General features: G+C 39.8%; 1 protein-coding gene across 1 annotated transcript; it reads left to right on the top strand.

The window, feature by feature from the left end:
- The first annotated feature begins 801 nt into the window (after positions 1-801).
- On the top strand, positions 802-21,993 carry SPTY2D1 (SPT2 chromatin protein domain containing 1). The gene is made up of 6 exons (XM_084893680.1): positions 802-1,090; positions 11,328-11,442; positions 12,970-14,463; positions 16,383-16,551; positions 17,510-17,587; positions 18,769-21,993. The coding sequence occupies exons 1-6, from the start codon at positions 1,031-1,033 to the stop codon at positions 18,860-18,862; spliced, it is 2,010 nt and encodes a 669-aa protein (XP_084749806.1). The 5' UTR covers positions 802-1,030; the 3' UTR covers positions 18,863-21,993.
- The last annotated feature ends 483 nt before the right edge of the window (positions 21,994-22,476 follow it).

The raw sequence follows: 22,476 nt of genomic DNA, 5'->3' as shown, positions 1-22,476 counted from the left end.
AACCATCTCCGCAATCTAGTCGTGGAATATTTCCATCACAGTGAAAAGATCCCTACTGTCCATTTACAATCAATCCCAGCCTGTTTCCAAATCAGCTTCATAAGTGTATTTTACAGAGTTGAGATAACCTTATAGACCCTAGATAAGCCCTAAAAGAAACCCAGGATTGGACTCCCAATGACTATGAATATGGAGTATATATATGTGTTTTTTTTTCAACGTGCCAACTATGTCCAGGCTCGATCTGTATGTGAGCAATTCCTTCCTTCTCCCACTGACCAAAACACAGTTAGCTGTCCTACGTGTTTCTCTAAATAAATGGTGCAGAAGCGGTAAACGGGAGCCTCTAAACGCGCAATGCGCGCATCTGTGTGGGAGATGAGCACCAGGTGCTTAGCGATGAGTAACGCGTATCCAAGGCAGAAGCCAGTCCGTGTCGTGTGCGCCTGCGCGGCTTCGTGAGCTCCTAGAAACCAGTCACGAAACCCCCCTGCTCGCCATCTGCCGGTTCTGCTGCTGCGGGGGCACCGCCGCCTCAGACCTGAGCGTCCACCCGTGACGCACAACGAACCCAGGCCCGGTAGGTCAACCCCACCCCCTCGCTTTCCCCCCACAACCCGGAGCCTGCTCGGAGCACCGAGATGGTCAGGCTACACGCAGGGGCTGCTAGAATGGGGCGCTCTGCCATAGCCACGCCCCTCCCCTTACTGGGCCACGTTTCCTTGGTCATTGAAGGGCTTGGCCCCGCCCCTTCGAGTTGACGTCAGTAGCCACGTACCACGTGCCTACGTGTTTCCAGCCAGAAAGCGGAAGTTACGCTGGGGGCTCGCGAGCGCAGCGATGGGCCTGTAAGGATATAGGCCGCTTGAGGCAGGGGGGGCGGGCACACGGCGCCGGAAGTGGTCGTGCGGAGAAGAGGTAGGGAAGAGGCTGGCGAGCCAGCTCATTTGGTTGCAGTCAGCCGCCGGGGTAGGACGCGTTTTCCCTCCTCTCCGAGAGCCTGGCCCCTTTCCCATCCGATCCGGTCGACATGGATTTCAGGGAAATTCTCATGATAGCTTCTAAAGGACAAGGAGCTAGCAGCGTACCGGTAAGTAGCCGCTGGGACACCCCAGAGATGGAAATTTTAAAGTTGGAAATGTGTTATCGATCGGGTGGGAACTTCGAGGCGTCCGTCCATCCTCCTCTCGGCTCCGAGGGAGGAAAGACGTGAAACACACCCTCCCTTACTTTTCTTGGGCTCGTACTGCTAGGAACTCGGGGTGGAGAGGGGCTTGAGATGAGTTGGGAGCCTTCCAGTGAGGGGTTTTGCCAGCTCAGGTGCCCCCGCAGGAAAGGGCTGTGCGGTTTGGGGGTTCCGCAGCTGCAGTTGCGTGAGAGCTGATGAGTGGAGTTGGTGCCTGGCACACGGTGGGATCAAGCGTTTGCATTTTCCTTGCTTTCGGCATAAACTTTTGGCCGGAGTGGGGAGGAAGTATGTATATTTGAGAGTTCGGGGGTTTTAGAGACTTGTCTTGATAAGCCTTTTGGCTGATTTCCCGCCGAATTTTCGGGTCAAACATTTCGTGCTTTTCCCCCACGAACTAGTTCTTCTGATGTGTGGCCCCACCCACTTAACAAATGAAGTGATTAAGTTATCGTTTCCTGAGGGTCACTTTTTTGTATTGGAAAGATAAATGGAGCAGATTTCCACAAAATCCTTGGCCAACAGCACGGGTGAGAGCTAAGTTTTAGCTTCCGTTTACTTGTGGCCTTTCCGGATCTGTCTTTGTTTGAAATCTAGGTCTCATTTGCTTAGTAATGTTTGCCAAGTCGCTAGTATTCGCAGCGGCTTTTAAAGTCGAAACGCTAAAATGGTAGAGAGTGCCTGGTTTGCGGGGTTGTGGCTGCTTTGCATGCCATAAACTAATCATTTCTCAGATGGTACCCACAAGACAGCTGTAAACCGATAAAAATTCATTGTGATACCTGCGGTTTGAGCACTGAGACGTAGAACTCAGTTAAAGTCAGTTCATCTGGAATTTATTGCTCTCTCACTGCGGTTTGCATTTCTTAGAATTTTTGTTTATTACCACGCTTTGTGTGTGTGTGTTTTCTCTCTTATACTTTTCTTGTCTTCTAATGCTGTCTCACTCTTTTGAAAACAGTGATCTGATTATAGTAAAATAACTGATAAATAAAACCGATATCCGTTTATTATCTGTCCAACCATCTCCATCCCAAGTACTCTTACTAATCATTCCCTTAAGCCAGGAGTCATTAGCTATGCAGGTTGAGGTTCTGGGCTTAAACCTTTGAAACCTTGAACAACAGAATTATTTCCTACATCTGTAAATTTCCTAGACAAGTCAATATTGAATTTTGTAATACTGGATCTTTGTGTTAGGTCCATATTTATTTCTAGATCTTTCTGAGTTTCAGTGTAGGTGAAAAATAGGTGGTAATCCTATCTCTGATGCCCAGGAATAGCCTGTAGGAGAATTAAATAGTCTTTTTTTAAAACACACACACACACACACACTTATTTAGGCCTTCATTGGCTGATTTTTGTATATGTCCTGATGGGGGATCAAACCCATAACTTTGGTGTGTCAGGAAGACACTCTAACCTAGGGGTGTCGAACTCAATCAGAGAAGGGGCCAAAATCTAAAATCCAGCCTAAATCGCGGGCCGAATGGTTTACTGAACAGTCATAAACTGACAATGTCATAAACTGACAGCGGAGTGCAGTGATGACAGCGCGGTGCGGGCCACATTGCAAGGCCTGGCGGGCTGGATTTGGCCCGTGGGCCTTGTGTTTGACACATGTGCTCTAACCAAACGAGCTAGCCAACCAGGGCTCTTTTTAAAATTTATATACATATTTTTAGAGAGAGAGATGAAGAGGGAGAAACATCGATTTGTTGTTGTTACACTTCTTTACGCATTCATTAATTGCTTCTTGTATGTGCCCTGACCTGGGGTAGAGTATCAGGACCACACCCTAGGGCCAAGAGTTAATCATTTCTTATTCTAAAAACCATTAGAAAAGCAAAATGTTGCTAGAGCAGAACAGATTTCAGAATAACTGTAAATTTCAGAATATATGCTTTATTTATTGAGCTGCCTATGATTTGAATAATAAAGATTGGAAGCAGAAAGATAAACAGGTAAATTGGTGAGGTCATTTAAAATTTAATGCTATGAAAGCTTGCTTTTCCCTACCCTTCCCCAAAAAGCTAATAAGCTTAAAAGTTGATTTAGTTGGCCTCATTGTAATCCTTATCTTTTTACATCACAAGAGAAATTGATGTAGAGGCAAAACTTTAAATTTAATCTGTGATCTTGATTCAACTTGATTCACCCTAATTATTCTAAGTTACATTCTTCATTAGCTTGAAGTCAAGTCTTTTGGAGCACACCAATGCAAACAATGTATACATAATAAAGCCCAGGAAAAATTCTTTCTTTCTGCAGGATTCTTTATTATTTTATATTGTTGACACTAATACAGATGCCCCTCCCCTTTTAACCCTTTAACCGTCTCCATTCAGCCCCTGCCCCCTGCCCTCCTCCGCCACCATTACCACACTGTCTATGGGTTATGCATATATGTTCTTTGGCTGATCTCTTCATCTTTTTTCACCCAGTCTCTCCATCCCCTTTCCCTCTGACTTCTGTCAGTCTGTTCCATGTAGCCATGCCTCTGGTTCTATTTTGTTAGTTTATTTTGTTCATTAGATTCCACCTATAAGTGAGATCATATGGTATTTGTCTTTCTCTGACTGGCTTTTTTTGCTTGGCATAATAATCTCCAGGTTTGGAGGATACTTTTTTTCTTTTAAGTCAACTGGAGAGACATATTTTTACAAAATATATATTTAAAAATTTTTGGACACTTGTAAAACATATAGAATGATAACATATACCTATATGCCCACACCTCACATTTAACATACATCAATATTTTGCCATATTTTTTAAAAAGAAAATTTTATTGATTTCAGAGAGGAAGGGAAAGGGAGGAAGGGATAGGAACATCAATGTTGAGAGAGAATCATTGATCAGCCACCTCCTACATGCCTCCCACTGGGTATCTGCCCTGACCAGGAATCCAACGGTAACCTCCTTGTACATAGGTTGCTGCTCAATCACTGAGCCACACCAGCTAAAGAAATAAAGCCTAATTGATATGTCTGAAGAGTCTCCCAAGCCCTGTCTCCTTTTTTAAAAATTATAACATATGGTACAGGTCCTTTTTTTGTTGGTTTTTTTTTTGTGTGTGTGTGTGTGTGGTTGTTTGTTTGTTTTTTGGTTTGTTAATTCTTACCCCAGGATATTTTTCCATTGATTTTTATTTTTTATCTTTATTTATTTAGAGTGTGTGTAAGGGAGGGGGAGAGACAGAGAGAAACATTGATGTGGTTGCCTCCCACACGCACTCCTGTGGATCAACCTGCAGCCACAGCTACTGACATACATGCCCTTGTCTGGAATCAAATCCAGGACCCTTCAGTGTACAGGCAGACACTATCCACTGAGACAAATTGGCCAAGGCAATATAGATTCTTATTAAAAAAAAAAAAAAAAAAAAATCCTTGTAAGCCACCATCCAAATCAAGAAACATTTCAAGCCATATTCACACAGTCAGCTTGACATAAATTTGCTTGATTGACTTTCTAGAACCAGTCTTTGCCATTATTGGCAGTGACATCACCATCGCTCTCTAGTCCATGATTCCTTTTTCCTTTTTAGCCATCTTCTTCCCCATCTTCCTTCCATTTGGATCCTGTCAGTCTTGATGTTCAGATTTAGTCTTCAGAGTTCCTATGGCAGACCTTTACTACAGGAAGATACCATTAGCATGGATTAGATTGAAATCGAAGGGAGGCTACTAGTAAAATCTGAAACACCTGTACAGCCACTTCCAAGTCTGCAGGGCTTTATTTTTGAGAGGTGCCTGTGGTTACCTGGCTTGAGAATCAACATTTATTTCCCCATGGGACATCTTTCTTTTTTCTGTTGTTTTCTTTTTTAAATAATTAGATCTTTTTATAATGTTTTAGTTAAAACAAAGAAAGGATTGCATCATGCCTAGAAATATTTGGCACACTATATTTCCCAGTGGGCAACTGAGTGCAGAATAACAGCTGATCAAGGTGATGTAACCAGTCATTGTCATTAGCTCTGCTTATATTTAAACAAAAGACATTTTTTTATAAACATTCACTTAAGGTTTTTCTCCCTGCCTTCCTCTAGCAAAAACAAACCATTTGTCTTGTTTTAATAGAATAGTAGAGCTTAGATTATGGGTTCTTCTAGGTTTCAAATAGCTATATTTAATGGCTTGCAGTGCATGAGATAGGTTACATGGTCTTTCTCACAGTGAAACAGTGAAAATCATCCCAGACAAGATAACAATAGTTCTGATGTGACCCTCAAACCAAAAAGTAAAGGGGAAGCCTTCACTTGGTGCCAGATATATAAGGATTTGAGAAAAAGAGAGGTGCTGAAAATGGAGCCCAGGAACCTGGGATGGCAGTTACAGATGTCTTCAGGAGCTAGATAGTGTAAATTCTTCAAGTAGTCTGGATGTAAAATGATAGGTGACAAAGCACCACATATTCCAAAGAAACCTATTTATTACAGTAATTATAGTTCCTTTTAAAGAACCCTATGAGCCTTGGCTGGTTTGGTTCATTGGTTAGAGTATCTAACCTTAGGACCGCAGCTTCCATCCCTGGCCCCACTTTGGGCTCCTGTGGGAGGCAGCCTATTGCTGTCTCTCTCTCTCTCCCACTCCCTCACTCCCTCCCTTCCACTCTCTCTAAAAATCAATGGAAAACATATCTTTAGGTGAGGATTAACAATCAATAAATAAACAAACAAACAGTATGAGCCAACAATAAAGTTTCTACAGGCTGTCACTTTGTAAAACTTGATCTATAATCGTTATAACTGGATTGCTCCCCATTTTTGGATCTGAAAATGACTTTTCCAGTGCCTAGAAATATGGATTTCTAGCCTAGAGCTATACTTCTCAACCAGTATTTTAGTGAAAAGGTTTTTTGGTTTTTTTTTAATATATTTTATTGATTTTTTTACAGAGAGGAAGGGAGAGGAGAGAGATAGAGAGCTAGGAACATCGATGAGAGAGAGACATCGACCAGCTGCCTTCTGCACACCCACACCAGGGATGTGCCCGCAACCAATGTACATGCCCTTGGCCGGAATCGAACCTGGGACCTTTCAGTCCACAGACCGACACTCTATCTACTGAGCCAAACCGGTTTCGGCCTTTTTTTTTTTTTTTTTTTTTTTTAATCCTCAACTGAGGATTTGTTTGTTTTAATTTGAGAGAGAGAAAGAAAGAGAAGCAGAGAAAGAAACATTGATCAGTATTGCTTCCCGTATGTGAACTGCTGGGATCAAGTCCCAACCTAAGTATGTGCCCTGGCCGGAAATGAAACCTGCAACCTTTTGGTATGCCAGATGATGCTCTAACCAACTGATCCACCTGGCCACGGCTAGGGCAAGGGTCTTTTAGAAACTAACATCCCCACAGAAATTATTTCTCTTCCTCATCATTACCTACCTAGATAATCTCTTTCTGAATAATAACAGCAATAGCAATGAACATTTATAGTGCTTCCTCTGTGCTAGACACTGTTCTAAGCACTTTATATACGTATTAATTAATTTAACCATTATAATAACCATATAAGGAAAGTTGTTTTACAGATGAGACACAGAGAGATGTAGAAACCTGCCTAGAGTCACACAGTTAATAAAGTGACAGGGCTAGTGTGTTCACCACCCCAAGTCTCCATTCATCACTGTCCCCTCCAAACCCTCCTCCACCTTCCCATCCCCACCCCCAATTTTCTTACTATGACCATGACAATATAGTCTCAATACAAGGAACACATGTTTTAAAGTGACTTGGTGTGTTCTAAGTCTGTTGGCTTTAAAATTATAAACCTTGGCAAAATCTCCAATACTGTTTTTAAATGGTATAAGCTTCATTGTTTTGGATCATTCATTGGGGTCCAGCAGAATGACTGAGCTGGCTTACAGTATAATGAAATGGATATACTTAGGATGAAAGAAACTCTGGTCCAGCTGCTTTTCATGAAGCTGAAATGATGAAGCAGCCTGGTGCCTTGAATCAGATTCAGTATTGGTGGGAGCATCTTGATGTGCTGCTGCTAGAGCTAAATGTGACCATCTGATGTAGGGGAAAGTGCCAAGTAGTTATTCTGCCTTGTAACTAGAATATATTGTAATTCCAGCTTGGGGCTTTCTTCAACATTTTTATTGCGATATAATTCACACAGCATAAACCTCACCCACGTAATGTGTAAAATCCATAGAGTTGTGCATCCATCACCAATATCTGATTCCAGAACATTTTCATCATCCTCAAAAATAATTTCTTCTCTTTTAGCAGTCATTTCTCCCCCATCTCTCTCTTCACTCAGCCCTAACAACTACTAATCTACTGTATGAGTTTGTCAATTCTGGATATTTCATATAAATAAAATCATATACCCAGTGTAACATTACATAGTGATAGATATTATAAAATGAGATAAAGTGTATAGGCCATAAGCAAATGATTAAATAAGTGATTATACAAAGTATATAAGATTTTTTAAAATTTTGAAAACCCCCATGAATTTTTACTTCACTCTATTAAATTTGAAAATAGACACCTTCAAAGGCCAAGAGAATACCATTCAGAGAATGTTTTTTAAGTAGTTCCTAATATCCTTGAACTGAGAAATTAGAATTGTTTCTATGGCTTAACTAATTAAGAGATCATAGTTTTTATGCCCATTAAATGTTTCGACAAGGGTATCATTTTAATTCTTTTGGAGTAAAAGCAGAATATCTTAGAAATTAAAAAATGACAATTATGTAAGTAAGTTTAAAATGATAGTAATGTAATTTTTTTTATCCTGTAGTCAGTGTTGACTTTCCTATTCATTTATATAAAGTGAAGGGGGTCATTGCTCAGATAAAAACTTGGAAAGAAAAATACTTTCTCAGCCGGGACCGGTTTGGCTCAGTGGATAGAGCATCGGCCTGCGGACTGAAAGGTCCCGGGTTCGATTCCGGGCAAGGGCATGTACCTTGGTTGCGGGCACATCCCCAGTAGGGGGTGTGCAAGAGGCAGCTGATCGATGATTCTCTCTCATCGATGTTTCTAACTCTCTGTCCCTCTCTCTTCCTCTCTGTGAAAAATCAATAAAATATATTTTAAAAAAAAAAGAAAAGAAAAATACTTTCTCAAATAGTTTGAAAGAAAAATATACAATATGTGGCTTTGATGGTCAGTTTTATGCTAGCTTTAGGAATTCCTCTCTAAATTTTTGTTTATTGATTGATGAGAAAGAGACATCTATTTGTTGTTCCACTTAGTTAAGCATTCATTGGTTGATTCTTGTGTGCCCTGAAAGGAGATCGAACCCGTAATCTTAACATATCAGGAACCAGCTAAGATACATGGGTAGAGCAGGATTTTTTTTCTCAGTGAATCTGAGTTCCTGAAAACCCCCTCCTTGTTTCTCCCTTGTGCTCTGCCTTTCCTGTGTTTAAATTCCTAGTTTGTGTTTCCTAAAGTGCTGTATAGGTAGCTCTGGCTCTGCCATGATTTTAAACTGATGCACAAATACTTTTTATTCTAATAGCTATTTTTTAAAAATAGTTATATATTGTGATATGATTTGGAAAAATGTAACTAGCCTTCTAACCTGTCACTTCATAGATATTATTACTTGAGGTAAAGCTGTAATACTAAGTCATAGTGTTAAGTCTACATATTTTCTTAAAATTAATCTACAATAATAAAAGTATAATATGCTAATTAGACCGACAGCCGAATGACCTTCTGGAAGTCATTCCAGACATTCTTCCTGACGGAGGTGGAGGTGGCAGGGGCCGAGGCAGAGATGGTTAGGGGCGATCAGGCAGGCAGGTGAGTGAGTGATTAGGAGCCAGTGGACCAGGATTGTCCAACTGCCAGGATCGGGCCTAAACTTTCAGTAGGATATCCCCCAAGGGGTCCTAGATTGGAGTGGGTGCAGGCTGGGCTGAGGAGACACCCCCCCCCCCCCTTTCTGTGCATGAATTTCGTGCACTGGGCCTCTAATTTTAAATAATTAACATTGCCCTGGCTGGTGTGGCCCAGTTGGCTGGAGCATTGTCCCATTCCCCAAAGGTGGCAGGTCTGATTCTGATCAAGGTTCCATTTCATCAGGGCACATGTGGGAGGCAACAGATTGATGTTTCTGTCTCACATCAGTGTTTCTCGCTCTCCCCCTCTCCTTTCTTCTCTCTAAAAATCAATTAAAAAAAAAAAAGACTAAAAGTAAATTAACACTAACATGTATATTGGCATTTTTCTGTGGGAAACACTGTATATAAGCTTTGATTTGGCAGGCAAATCTATTGTAATCCAGGACAATTTTATATACCTAGTTAGGTAAGCAATTAGGATAAACATCTTTCTTTTTAACCTGAGACTTCAAGAGATAGGTGATGGGATTATTACAAGTAGCAAAGCCACTCTTCACTGCTCCTTCTCTTCAGTCTCCCTTTACCTCTCTCCTTTCTCCTTAAGTGGATTGGGCCCCAATCCACTGTGGAAAGGATCTACAACTAAATTTACAAAGATAAGAATTTTTTTTTTAAAGCATCTCATTATGACTCAGCCAAGAGGACTGGGAAAGAACTCCGGATGCTCTTGGGATTTCTCTGTCAGGGATGTGTCAGTTCTCAGCATTGTTATTATGCAGGATTTTCAGGTTGGTTAGGGCTTGCCTTCTTGGCCAGTTGCTTGTTAGTAGACTGACTTAGCTGGAACTTCCAGTCTGTTTCAAGATGCCTTGTGTTTGACAGCCATATGGATCCTTTGGCTTTCCTCCAGGAATTTCATACACACTTTGGGAATCACTTTTTGGTTCCTATGTAGCTGAATTTGTTCTCAGAGTTAGTGTTTCTTTTTTAACTAACACAGCAACAGGTTCAGTGGATAAGGATATCATCTGTTGCCAAAACCGGTTTGGCTCAGTGGTAGAGCGTTGGTCTGTGGACTGAAAGGTCCCAGGTTCGATTACAATCAAGGCATGTACATTGGTTGTGGGCACATCCCCAGTAGGGGGTGTGCAAGAGGCAGCTGGTCGATGTTTCTCTCTCATCAACATTTCTAACTCTATCCCTCTCAATTCCTCTCTGTGTAAAATCAATAAAATATATTAAAAAAAAAAAAGAATATCATCTGTTTACTTGTAATAAAACAAATTTGGGAGGGCACTTTAAACATCTTATTTCCTAGCCCATACATTTAATGTGGATGGTCCTAGAGATGAATCATCTCTGTCTGAGTTATTAGATGTTTATCATACTTCTTTAATAATAGTTACTTATAAAATGAAAATGTTTTTCTTTTCACAGTTCAAATTAACAATATTCTAGTGTTAGTCATTTCCCAATGCAGTTACATAAGAAGTGAAGCCCAGAGAAGTAGCATCTGTGTCAGGATAATGTTAGCACTTTTTGGTCGGTCAGAGTAAAATCTCATGTTGTAGGCAAAACCATGTAGCCATGAGTCCCTACTAGAAAAATCAGCTGGAGTAGGGTATTCAGAAAAGAACATAGGTGTGAGTAGTAGTGTTTTCTGCTTGTTTGAAAAGTTGGACTTAATTCTGAAGAAGGCTGATTTTTAAAAATTTTATATTGACTGGTGATGGTGATCTTTAAATCTTTTAAAAATAATGTCACAGATACACCGGAAATTATGTTCTACCAGCTATTTTTTTGGGAATCCCTTAGCCTAGTCAAGTTTGACACAAAAAGGTAACTATCACAGTCTGCAGTACACTGTTGCCTGAAATTGGGTCTCTCTTCTGAAAGTGGTCTCACAGGCTGTCATGGAGCCCAGCTGAAAAACCTTCACCTCCAGTAAGGCCTCATTGTATGGAGAAGGCTGATTTTTTAAAATCAGAATTTTAAAGCAATCTGTTCCAAGTGGTGATTTTTTTTTTTTTTTTTTACTTTTTAGCCTTCAGTTTAGGTTTTCTGAATTTCTCATCTATGCATTATTTGAGATAAACTGCACATAAAAATAGTCATTCATAATCATATTTAGCCTGTACCTTTATAGCTAAATGCTTTAATGTGGGTTATTTGATGTCTTAATTATTCAGAATAGGTATTTCAGTCAATACTTACACCTCCTATTGCTTGCCACAGTGTCATACACTTAATAGACAATATATTTTTAAAGTTGAATTGATTATAACTTCTCTCTCTCTCTTTTTTTTTTTTTTTTTTTTTTTGTAGAAAAGGTATAGTTTGGCAGTAGGTCCTGCCAAAAAAGACCCAAAAGTTAAGGGTGTCCAATCAGCAGCTGTACAAGCTTTTCTCAGAAGAAAAGAGGAGGAGCTCAGACGAAAAGGTACGTTATCTCTAGCCTTATTCTCAATTTTATTTTGTTATTTTTATGTTGTTCTGTTTGTTTTTTGTTTTGTTAGTCTTTGGGTGAGGATATTTTTTCCATTGATTTTAGAGAAACTGGGAAGGAGGGAGGAACATAGATGCAAGAGAGTCAGATCAATTGGTTGCCGACCATGAGGGATCCAATCTGAAACCCAGGCAGTACATGCCCTTGACCAGAATCAAACCCACCACCCTTCTTTGCGTGGGCAGTCTAACTACTGAGCCACGCCATCCAGAGCTTATTCTTAATTTTTATGTCTTCCACCATCACAGCTAGCTTATACTTTCCAATGGATATTCGTAATAACAGGCTAATGGATTTGTTGCGAATGTGTATGAGTCAACTGTATTTATTTATAGCAGTATATATGGGTTTTTTTTTTAATATATATTTTTATTGACTTCAGAGAGGAAGGGAGATATAAAAACTTCAATGATGAGAGAGAATCATTGTTCAGCTGCCTTCTGCACACCAGCCCTTACTGGGGATCAAGCCCACAGCCTGGACATGTGCTCTGACCAGGAATCAAACCATGACCTCCTGGTTCATAGGTCAATACTCAACCACTGAGCCACACCAGTCGGGTCATATGCTCTTGTATTGATCATTTGTAACGGTGTTATCTTTTATTCCCTCTTCATGAGAAGGAAACTGATTCAATAAGTTTAAGTATTCATGGATTCTAATAACTATTAAGTTAGTACTACTGTTCCCTTAACTTGGTATATTTATTTGGTACTATTTTCTATACTTAAAGTTAAAAGTCAAGTCTCACTTGCTTAGTCATATAGAAAAACCCATATGTGACCCACTCATTGTGTTAAGATGACTCAATTGATACTCATTCAAATGACTTTCTCATTTGATTCCTAGATGTCTTCAAACTGATTTTGTGTGTGTGTGTGTGCTTTTAAAATATATTTCTATTGATTTTAGAGAGGAAGGGAGTGGGAGAGAGAGAAACAGCAATGATGAGAGAGAATCATTGATCAGCTGCCTCCTGTGCTGCTCCTACTGGGGATCAAGCCTCAGCCCCGGCATGTGCCCTGACCAGGAATTGACCTGTGACCTCCTGGTTTATTGGTCAAAGTTGAACCACTGAGCCATGCCAGCAGGCTGTATTAGTGGTTTTTTTATTGCTTTTTGTTAATCCTCACTGGAGGATATTTTTTCCATTGATTTTAGAGGAAGTGAAAGGGCCAGGAAAGGGGGAAAGAGGAGAGAGGAAAACATTGATGTGAGAGAGCCACATTGATTGGTTGCCTCCTGCGTGTGCCCCAATTGGAGCAGGGAACCCACAACAGATTCAAACCCTTGGACCCTTTGATTTGTGGGTCGACGCTCTAACCACGGAGCCACGCTAGCCAGGGCCAAACTATATTGTTTCAAACTACATGTGCTTATGTTTTGACCACCAACTGATTTTTTATAAGCATACTGTTATCTTGAGACCTTGAAATATGTTCTTTTTTGTCCCTTTTTTAGCCTTAGAGGAAAAAAGGAGAAAAGAAGAACTAGTGAAAAAGCGAATTGAGCTAAAACATGACAAGAAAGCAAGAGCTATGGCTAAGAGGACAAAAGACAATTTCCATGGTTACAATGGGGTTCCTGTTGAGGAAAAGTCAAAGAAAAGACAGGCGATGGAAAGCCATAATCAGGGAACAGACCAAGAGTATGAGATGGAAGAAGAGGAAGAATTCTTAGAATACAATCAAGCAGCATCAGAGCAGGAATATGAAGAAGAGCAAGAACCTCCTCCCAAAGTTGAAAGTAAACCAAAGGCCCCCCTTAAAAGTGCCCCACCACTCATGAACTTCACGGAACTACTCAGGCTGGCTGAGAAAAAGCAGTACGAACCAGTGGAAATCAAGGTAGTGAAGAAAACAGAAGAGAGGCCTATGACTGCACAGGAACTTAAGGAGCGAGAATTTCTTGAACGAAGGCACAGGAAAAAAACACCTGAGGCAGATGCAAGACTACCTCTGACCAAAAAGGCACCCTCTCAGACAGAAAGTATGGGCACAAAACCTAACAGACTTTCTGGGGACAAGCATCCTTCTTCCAAGGGTACTCCCCTCCCTCATGCTGAGAAGAAATCCAGACCCAGCGCAGCTAATGAGAAACATTTAGGTTTGTTTTCATCCAAATCCATGCCGGGAGAGAAGACCAAAGTAGGACCTAGCAACTGCTCCCAACGCTCGCTTCGGGAGGACCATGACAGGCCTGTTTTCAATGGCGCTGGAAAGACCCACTCAAGCACCCGTTCACCAAGTGTTCCAAAGACTTCTGCTAAAGGAACGCAGAAACCTGTTACTGAGCACAAAGCCAAAAAATCTCCCCCCCATCCTAGCCATTCCAGACCTGGACCCGTGGTCACCCCACATAAGACTAAGAGTCCAGGTGTCAGGCAGCCAGGCAGCAGTTCCAGTCCAGCTCCTGGGCGGCCCAACATAGTGAATGTTAAGCCTACGGTTAGTTCTAGCTCCATGCCCAGGCGCCAGAATGGCAGCTCCAGCTCAGGATCTGAGAGATCAGTCAGTGGGACCAAGAGGCCAGCCAGTGACTCAAATCCTCCTGGAAGGACAGTCAGCAGTACAGGTGGCTCTGGACGACCCATCAGTGCCTCAGGTGGTTCTGGGAAGTCACTGGTAAGCTCTGGTGGCCCCGGGCGGCCTGTGCACAGTCCACATGACCGACGGCCAGTGAGTGGCTCAGTGCCCCCCAGGCGGTCAGTCAGTGGCCCTGGGCAATCAGTGAGTGGCTCAGCTCCAGCTGGACGGACTGTCAGTAGTTCAGGCCCTGGAAGACCAGTGAGCAGCTTGGGACCTGGGCGAATAGTTAGTAGCTCAGGTCCCCCCCAAAGACCCAAATGCACCGTTGTCTCAGAAACAATATCGTCTAAGAATATCATTACCCGGCCCAGCAATGGACAGATGAATGGAATGAAGCCTTCCTTGGCTGGCTACAGATCTGCACAAGGTAAAAATGCCCCTCTCCCTAAGAGTATCTGTCATTAGGAAATTGGAAGACACACCTTTTAAAAATATAACCAGAAACCCTATAATCCTTCTTTGTGTGTATTCGTATATTGACAGAATCCTGATTTGATTTTTTTTTTTTTTTTTTTTTTTTGTCTGTGCCTGAGAGTTCCTTTAGTGATCATAACTTGGAAAAGTCTTTAGAAAGAGACTTACCTAGAAACTCTGTGTTTATCCCAGTAATGTTTCCAAGTTTAATAACCTTAGCTCTGTGATTTGTAAGACAGTGAGTGTATATGCCTAAATCGTTCAGTGAGTGAATTCACCTTTTCATGAGGACTAGAGAGACCTGTCTTCAAGCATTGGAGTGTATTTGTAAGCTTGAAGCCTTTTGGTGTATTATTTATTCATAACATTTTTATATTTGTTAAGTACCAGTATATTCCGGGAACTCTTTTAGACTTCCCTTGTGTTTCTTCTCCTTAGAGTGCTCAACATTAAAGCTCTAGCTATTAGTTCTTTAGGATTCTGTTGTCCCAGGAGCTGTGGTGGTACCTACTAGCTGCTTGGTCATAGTTCTTCATGGTAATAAGTACTTGTGAAAGTGCTTGTTGAGCACCATCTATAATAATAAAAGCATGACATGCCAATTAGACCGATGTCCTTCCTGATGAAGCCAGGGCTGCGAGGGAAGCCCAGGTCCTGCCGGCAGCCAGAGTGAAGCCCGAGTCCCACGTGCCAAAGGGAAGCCAGTGCTGGTAGCTGGCGGTAGGAAGGCCTACTCTTGCACGAATTTTGTGCATCAGGCCTCTAGTCCTATATAATAAAAGGCTAATGTGCAAATTGTCCCCTCAACCGGGAGTTCGACCAGGAGACAGGGCAGGCCTCCCAATTGCCTGCAGTCACACACACACACACACACACACACACCAGTCAGGGCTGACCAGCCCCCACTTGTGCACAAATTCAGGTACCAGGCCTCTCATGGAGAATATAGAAAGAAACAAAAGATTCTGATCCATGCTTTTAACTTCCCAATTTAACTAAAATATTGGTTCTCAACCAAGGATGATTTTGATCCCCAGTGAACATTTGGCAATGTCTAGAGACATTTTTGATTGACACCTCTGGGGATGGGATGCTCTTGGCATCTGCTGGACAGAAGGCGGGAACGCTGCTATTATCCTACAATGCACAGGACAGCTTCCTCATAACAAAGAACTATCTGGCCCAATATGTCAGTAATGCCGAAGCTGAGAAAGAAGCTCTGAGCTAATGAGACAAGCCATGAATATTAAAACTTTAGAAGAACAAAAGGAATGTCTGTAATCAGGGACAAGAAAGCAGTTCCCAGATGTTGGTCTATTGATCAGTGTCAATCTTTTGCTAAAATTTAATCAGTCTTTTGGAAAAATGACAAAAATAAGGGTAATATAGTGAATTTTTCCTAAAGTAAAATTTTACTCAGTTTGAACAGTTACGAATAATTCTGAGAATCTTTCCTACTTTGTTGGACTTTTTAAAAATGTAATGACATTAATGGTGATAATAGATAGTAGATTGTTACCTATGGTGTCTTTTCTTTGTGATCCTATAGGTATTTGTAATTTTTTTAATGTTGCAAATTTTTTAAGTCCAGAAGAATGGAAACTACTAAGCTAGAAAATGTAAGACATAATAAGTCCTGGGATATATAGGAATTCTTTTCCTTGTGGATACCATGAAGCATTAGGGATGATGTAGGAAAGACTTTATGCCTTGCACTAGCTTGCTGGCTCAGGTTTTTGAGAAGACCATCTTAATGAGTTCTCAAACTGTGAATTTACATAGAACTTTGTTGGGACTATTATATTTTTTTTTGGGGGGGGAAGCTATTTTAAGTTTTAATGCTTTTATTAATAATGGCTTTTCTGTTCTTAGGTCCTCAAAGGATTCCCTTCCCTAGTGGTTACAAAAGACAGCGAGAATATGAAGAGGAGGAAGATGAGGACTATGACTCTGAAATGGATGATTTTATCGAAGATGAAGGAGAATCTCAGGAAGAAATATCCAAGCACATTCGTGAAATCTTTGGCTATGACCGAAAAAAGTAAGGCTAAAGAATATTTAGATATACTTTTCTTTTTCTTTTTTTTTAATTTTACATTTTATTTTTTACAGAGTGGAAGGGTTTGGCTGGTGGGTGTGGTTTGTGGGTGTAGAGAAGGTATGGTTATTTGCATATTACTCTTATTAGATAGGATGATATTTGGAAGGATTAAATGTAGTGGTGTGTATATAGAACAGAAAGGCTGTACCACATTAGTTAAGTTATATATTCTTTATCAAGCCATTAACCTATATGCTTCAGTCTCTTTTCTAAGTCCTTCCCTACCTCATGATGGTCATGAAATTCAAATGAGATTTAAACAAAATAATTTTCACATATATTGTGCTTTCAGGATTTTAATATAAACTATCATGTAAGTAGAGGTGAGTTGAGTAAGCATTGGATTGGTACCTTCATCAGCATTAGATTCGGGAATAGTTGTCTTCTGGTAGTAATAAGGGCTCATTTAATTTGTCTTTACTTCAGAAATCCACCTCTACCCATCCTTTACAAGGAAGAGTAACCCTAAGCATGTTTGATTTAATTGTCAAGATATTGATTTTAGCCCTAACTAGTTTGGCTCAGTGGATAGAGCTTCAGCCTGTGGACTGAAAGGTCTCAGGTTCGATTCTGGTCAAGGGCATGTACCTTAATTGCGGGCACATCCCCAGTAGGGGGTGTGCAGGAGGCAGCTGATCAATGTTTCTCTCTCATTGGTATTTCTAACTCTCTATCCCTCTCCCTTCCTCTCTGTAAAAAATCAATAAAACATATATATATATATATATATATATATATATATATATATACATTTAAAAAGATGTTAATCTATAATAATAAAAGCATAACATGCTAATTAAAAAAGAAAAGATGTTGATTTTTAAGAGCAGGATTTAGTTCCTTTAGAAAAATGAATTTTTGTTCTTTTTTTAAAACAATTTTGATTTCCTCTCTTCAGATACAAAGATGAAAGTGATTATGCCTTACGTTACATGGAGAGTAGTTGGAAAGAACAGCAGAAGGAAGAAGCAAAAAGGTAAGTAAAAAACTTACATTTGTGTTGGCATGTCCTGAAAACTCGTATTTGCTGCTTCAGTTGTACCATTGGGAGCAGGGGCTTTGGGCCACACAATTCTGAATTCTGTCCTGCTTACTTGTTGTGAGACTTTAGACAAATACCTTAGCTTTTCTGTTTCTTGTTTTCTTGTTTGTAAAATGAGAATATACTGTTTTTACTGCTTGGGGTATTGTGAGGATTAAGATAATATTGACACATTGCCTAGGGGCAGTGCTTCATCCTTGTAGACACACAATTGTTTGAAGCCATCTGGGATCTCAGCAGAGCATGGTCTTGTTTTTTGTTCCCCATCCTGATTTCCTTTGACATCAGACACATCTCATTCTTGCCTACCCTGTGCCACTGCTGGCCTCGGGGACCTGATAAGGGATATTAAATTCCCTCTGATTCCTGTTTGGCTATCTGGTAGCAAACTAATGATAATTTCTTGGGTAGTGGTAACCAATGATTACTTTGGTTTATAGCATTAACTTGGTGAAATAATTCATGTCAGTCTCAATCCACTAGTCTTGTAACTAGGTTATCAAGCTAAAGTATTGGAAAGGGGCAAACATGGAATGTTATTTTATTTTTGTATAAGTATTTATTTTTTTTTTAAGATCTGTTGAGATAATTCGTTTTTTTTCTTTCTTCTTTTTTAAATATATTTTTATTGATTTTAGAGAGGAAGGGAGGGCAAGAGATAGAAACATCAATGAGAGATAATCATTGATGGGCTGCCTCCTGCACACCCCTTACCAGTGGTGGAGCCTAACCGGGAATCAAACCATGACCTACCTAATGGTTCATAAGGTCAATGCTCAAACAACTGAGCAACAGCACGCAAGCTGTGAGGTCTTTTTTCCACTATAATTTGAGGTAATGGCATGGGTCTTGGTAGTAATTTTGAGTGCATGCTACATTCCATCTGAGCTCCCAGTGGAAATTTCGTTCTTGCTTTTTAAAGAAAATAGAATCTTTGTTCTACCCTACATAAGCAGCTGGCTTATGGGGGGCGACAGAGCAGATTTTGTGAATGACCTGCTGCTCTCCAATATTACTGGCAGTATTAGAACAAACAGTCCCTTTCGGGGGGGGGGGGGGGTTTGACGATGTAGTAGTATTGACAAATACCTTTTTCTCTTTTTCTTTTTTAACAGTCTAAGACTAGGTATGCAAGAGGACTTAGAGGAAATGAGACGGGAGGAAGAAGCAATGAAATGCCGAAAGGTCAAGAAACTGAAAAAACGTTAGCTGCTACTTTTATTTATTTTTGTGAAACTCTGGAGCGACTCTGCTGCAAAGAAGTCCTGCCTACGGAGTGAAGAAGCCCATTATCATTTTAGATTTATACTTGGGTCTTCAAGGACAAGGAATGGATACTGTATATTTTGAGCATAAAGTATTTTCAAATACTTTTCGGGGTGAAATCTGTAGTGCAGATGACATAATGCCCAGTGAACGTTCTTAGGAAGTTAGCTGCTCACAGGTGCCGGCCTTGATCCTGATGAGCTATGCACTCTAATGTGGGGCCCACTCAACAGGCAGCCAATCATTTGTTCCTTTGCTATTTTAAAAAGGAAAAAAGATTGCCTCTTCCATAAATCTGTTGATGGGTGAGTAGGGCAATGGCCGGCTCCCAAACTTATTTTGTCTTTTTATGAGAAATCTGGCCCTTCCATGAATGTTGCCAGCAATAAAGGGACCTGTTCTAATCTATATGTTTGGACTGAGAACTTGAAAATGTAGAGTAAGCTTTATCATTATATGGATGTTATCTCTGTGACTTTGAAGTAAAAAGTAGAATAAATTATATTGTATTCTATATTCATTTATTGGATGCTGAGCATTCTTATTCACTGATTTAGGTGATTAGGCAATTAACCAAAAAAATTTCAAGTTAAAAAACAAGTTATGTCATTTGGTGTAAGAATATTCTTTTCCAAGTTTTCCTTTCAGAATTATTTTAAAATAGACAATGTTACTGTGCTGATTTTTATCTAAAAAGTCATTTTATATTGAAGAAAAAATATTTTTTTCAAAGATTAGAGTTGAAAGAGTGATAGTTTAAAAAAATAAGCAAGTGACATGTGAGGCAACCCATACTCCCCCATTATAAAGGTATTTTGGAATCGAAGGTGCCCTTGTATTTCTTGATGTTAATGACTGCATTTTTATCTTTAAAATTACTTAGCAATTAATGGCAAAAACCAAAAACTAAATTCATGTGTATCAAGAGCACCATCACCTCTTTTTGCTCATATTGCACTTTTATTTCAAACTATGCACTGTGAAGAGATTGTTTGCCCAGGTTGAAAAGGATGTTCTCTGTTACTGGTGGTGTACTGGGCTATGGAACTTGCTTCATTCTCACCTTTCTTTAGACTTGCTCTCTCTTAAGCCTGAAATGCAAGCAATTCTCAGGCTGACTTGGGTTCTAGCTGGAGAGAAGCTAAGTCTCAAGGAAAGTCAGTGACAGAAAATGAGATATGATGATGATAGAGAACATTTGTCCTTGAGGCTAAATGTGGAGGGTTGGGGCAGAGGGACACAAGCTTACAGAACACTTCTACAATAAAGATTGTGGCTGCTTGAAGCTTTTGGATGGTGGGGGTTAAGTAGTCAAGGTTGTCCTACAAAGAATCCTTACTATTTAGTAGGTCCAAAATTTGTTTTGTGCTATTACTTTTTATTCAAAAAACGTTATTTTTCAAGTTTGGATATTATAAGTGACCATTTTTAGCCTGCCTTAATGAGTTGACCATGGGACTCAGTCTCTTAACCCTGACTCGTTTTGAATTGAGTTTCAAATTTTGAAAGTGCAAAGAGTTAATTTTGAACTTGAGTCCAATGAAAGGTGTCTTCATCACTAGGAATAGCACCCTTCCTAATGCTCCACATAGACTGTTACACTGGTGGCAGAAAATCCTATTAACTGCCTCACAGATCTCAAATACCTTCAGTTCAGTGAAATTGGTTTGAGGGTAGTGTGATGTTCCATATAATAAAACAGGTTTGGAACATTATTTCCTTTGTTGCCGTGTACCTCCTCCACCCTTTCAAATGCATTTTTCTTGGATTAATTTTTTTTCAATATTGAGATTGTCTATTACAATCAAGTGCTTGTCATAGTTGAAAGATTCTTAGTGGCTTAAAGTTTTCTAGCACTTTACTCAATGACATTTGTACAGAAAAAGCACCATTGTGCAAGGTAAAAGTTCCAGAACTTGGTAAAAAGTCAGGTTGTGTCCTTATGCGTCTATCACTTCTGAATGTTTCCTCTCCAATATCAATGTTGATTTTTAGTAATCTGCAACATCAACATTATAAAAGGGCACTTCTGTGGTTCATTTTTTTAAAGTTCTGAGTCTTTAAATTAATCTTGGCCTTGTTTCCAAATCCTGTCTTCCATTTTATTCTGCAATTCCTGACCACAAACTTCACAAACCTTTGAAGAAACTGGAATGGGCTGTTATTTTAGCAAGGTTTACAAATTAAGTGCTTGGTTTTCAATGTATCATCCGTTTTGACTTTCAGATTTTATTAATTCAATATTTGAAGATGTGCCTTTTATTGGATAATGTTAATGCACGAATGTAGTAATGTTATTTCATGATTGTAATAATGTTACATGATCATGGGTTTGGTATTCTCTAACAGATGATGTGAAAGGAAAGTAGTTTTCATAAAACTCAATATGCCTCTGATTGCACAGTCCCGCCTGCTTTTGATGGTTGCTATGTCAAAGCAAGGGCACTTTCTTTTAAGGCTACTTCCAGGACTTGTCTTTGTATTGTCTCTAAACTATAAATGCAGTTATGTCCATTTGGAGGCCAGGGTACCACATGTCACAGGCAGCCTTACATGTGTGCCGTGAAAAGCTTCAAAGACTGTTAACAAAAAAGAAAGTCTATGGGAACTAGAAATTTCATTTTTTTTTAAATGTAATCCCCAAGATTTTCTCCAAGAAATAAATTACTGTTTTGTATTTTGTAACTTAAAAGCAGCTACTAGTACATTTCTGAGATATAACAGGAGACCAAACATGTTTGGAAAGAGAATAAATATATGAAGAGAGAGGTTGGTTTATTTTCAATGTGCTGAAAATATTAGACTATTTATTTTATGAGTGAATGTGATGAAATAAATATTCAGGTTTTAGTGTATGATTAAAAATGGGATATATAGATTTCTTTGAAGTTATTAAATCCATCATGTCTTTTACATAAACATTGTTTCTAAACAAGTTTAGAAACATTTATGTAGCTTAGCTTGTTAACCTGGTGCTGTTGACCTGCAAGAGAATTTACTTTTGCATATACAGGTGAAAGTTTTGCAATTTATGTATAAAAGAAATCATAGGCATTAAAAATATTTTATTGATATCTCCCTGGTTTGCACTTATTTACCAAAACTCATACTCCTATATCATCACCCTGAACATATTTCCAGCTAGAAACCCCAGTAGACTCATCAAACTTCAGAGATGGGGTTCATTCTCCCTAATACATTTACATCTGTTCAGACCCTACCAGTGACATATCTCTCCCACCAGCTTACAGAAGGCACCCAAGTTAGGAGAACTGTTTGGAGGTGTACTCTGAACCTGGAGGGAAGAAGAACTGGGTATATACTTATACAGAGAACCAGGCTCTGACCCCTGTAATAAGGCTCCAGATGGCTGAGGTGAATCTTTAGGAATACATACTAGTACATGAGGGACAGCCTTGCTGCCGAAGAATGCAGTCACTTCTTGAAATGTGTTGAGACTAGGTCATAAGTACAAGAGATGCTAGTATCCTAGACTGAGAAATTGTGAAGTTTTGCTTATGAGTTTTGAATTCACATTTCTTTCCACACAAAAAATT

This window comes from Pipistrellus hanaki, assembly GCF_964339955.1.
Source record: "Pipistrellus hanaki genome assembly, chromosome: 9".
Taxonomy (NCBI): domain Eukaryota; kingdom Metazoa; phylum Chordata; class Mammalia; order Chiroptera; family Vespertilionidae; genus Pipistrellus; species Pipistrellus hanaki.
The sequence above is the reverse complement of the archived record's forward strand: the minus strand, read 5'-3'. Positions and strand labels throughout refer to the sequence as shown.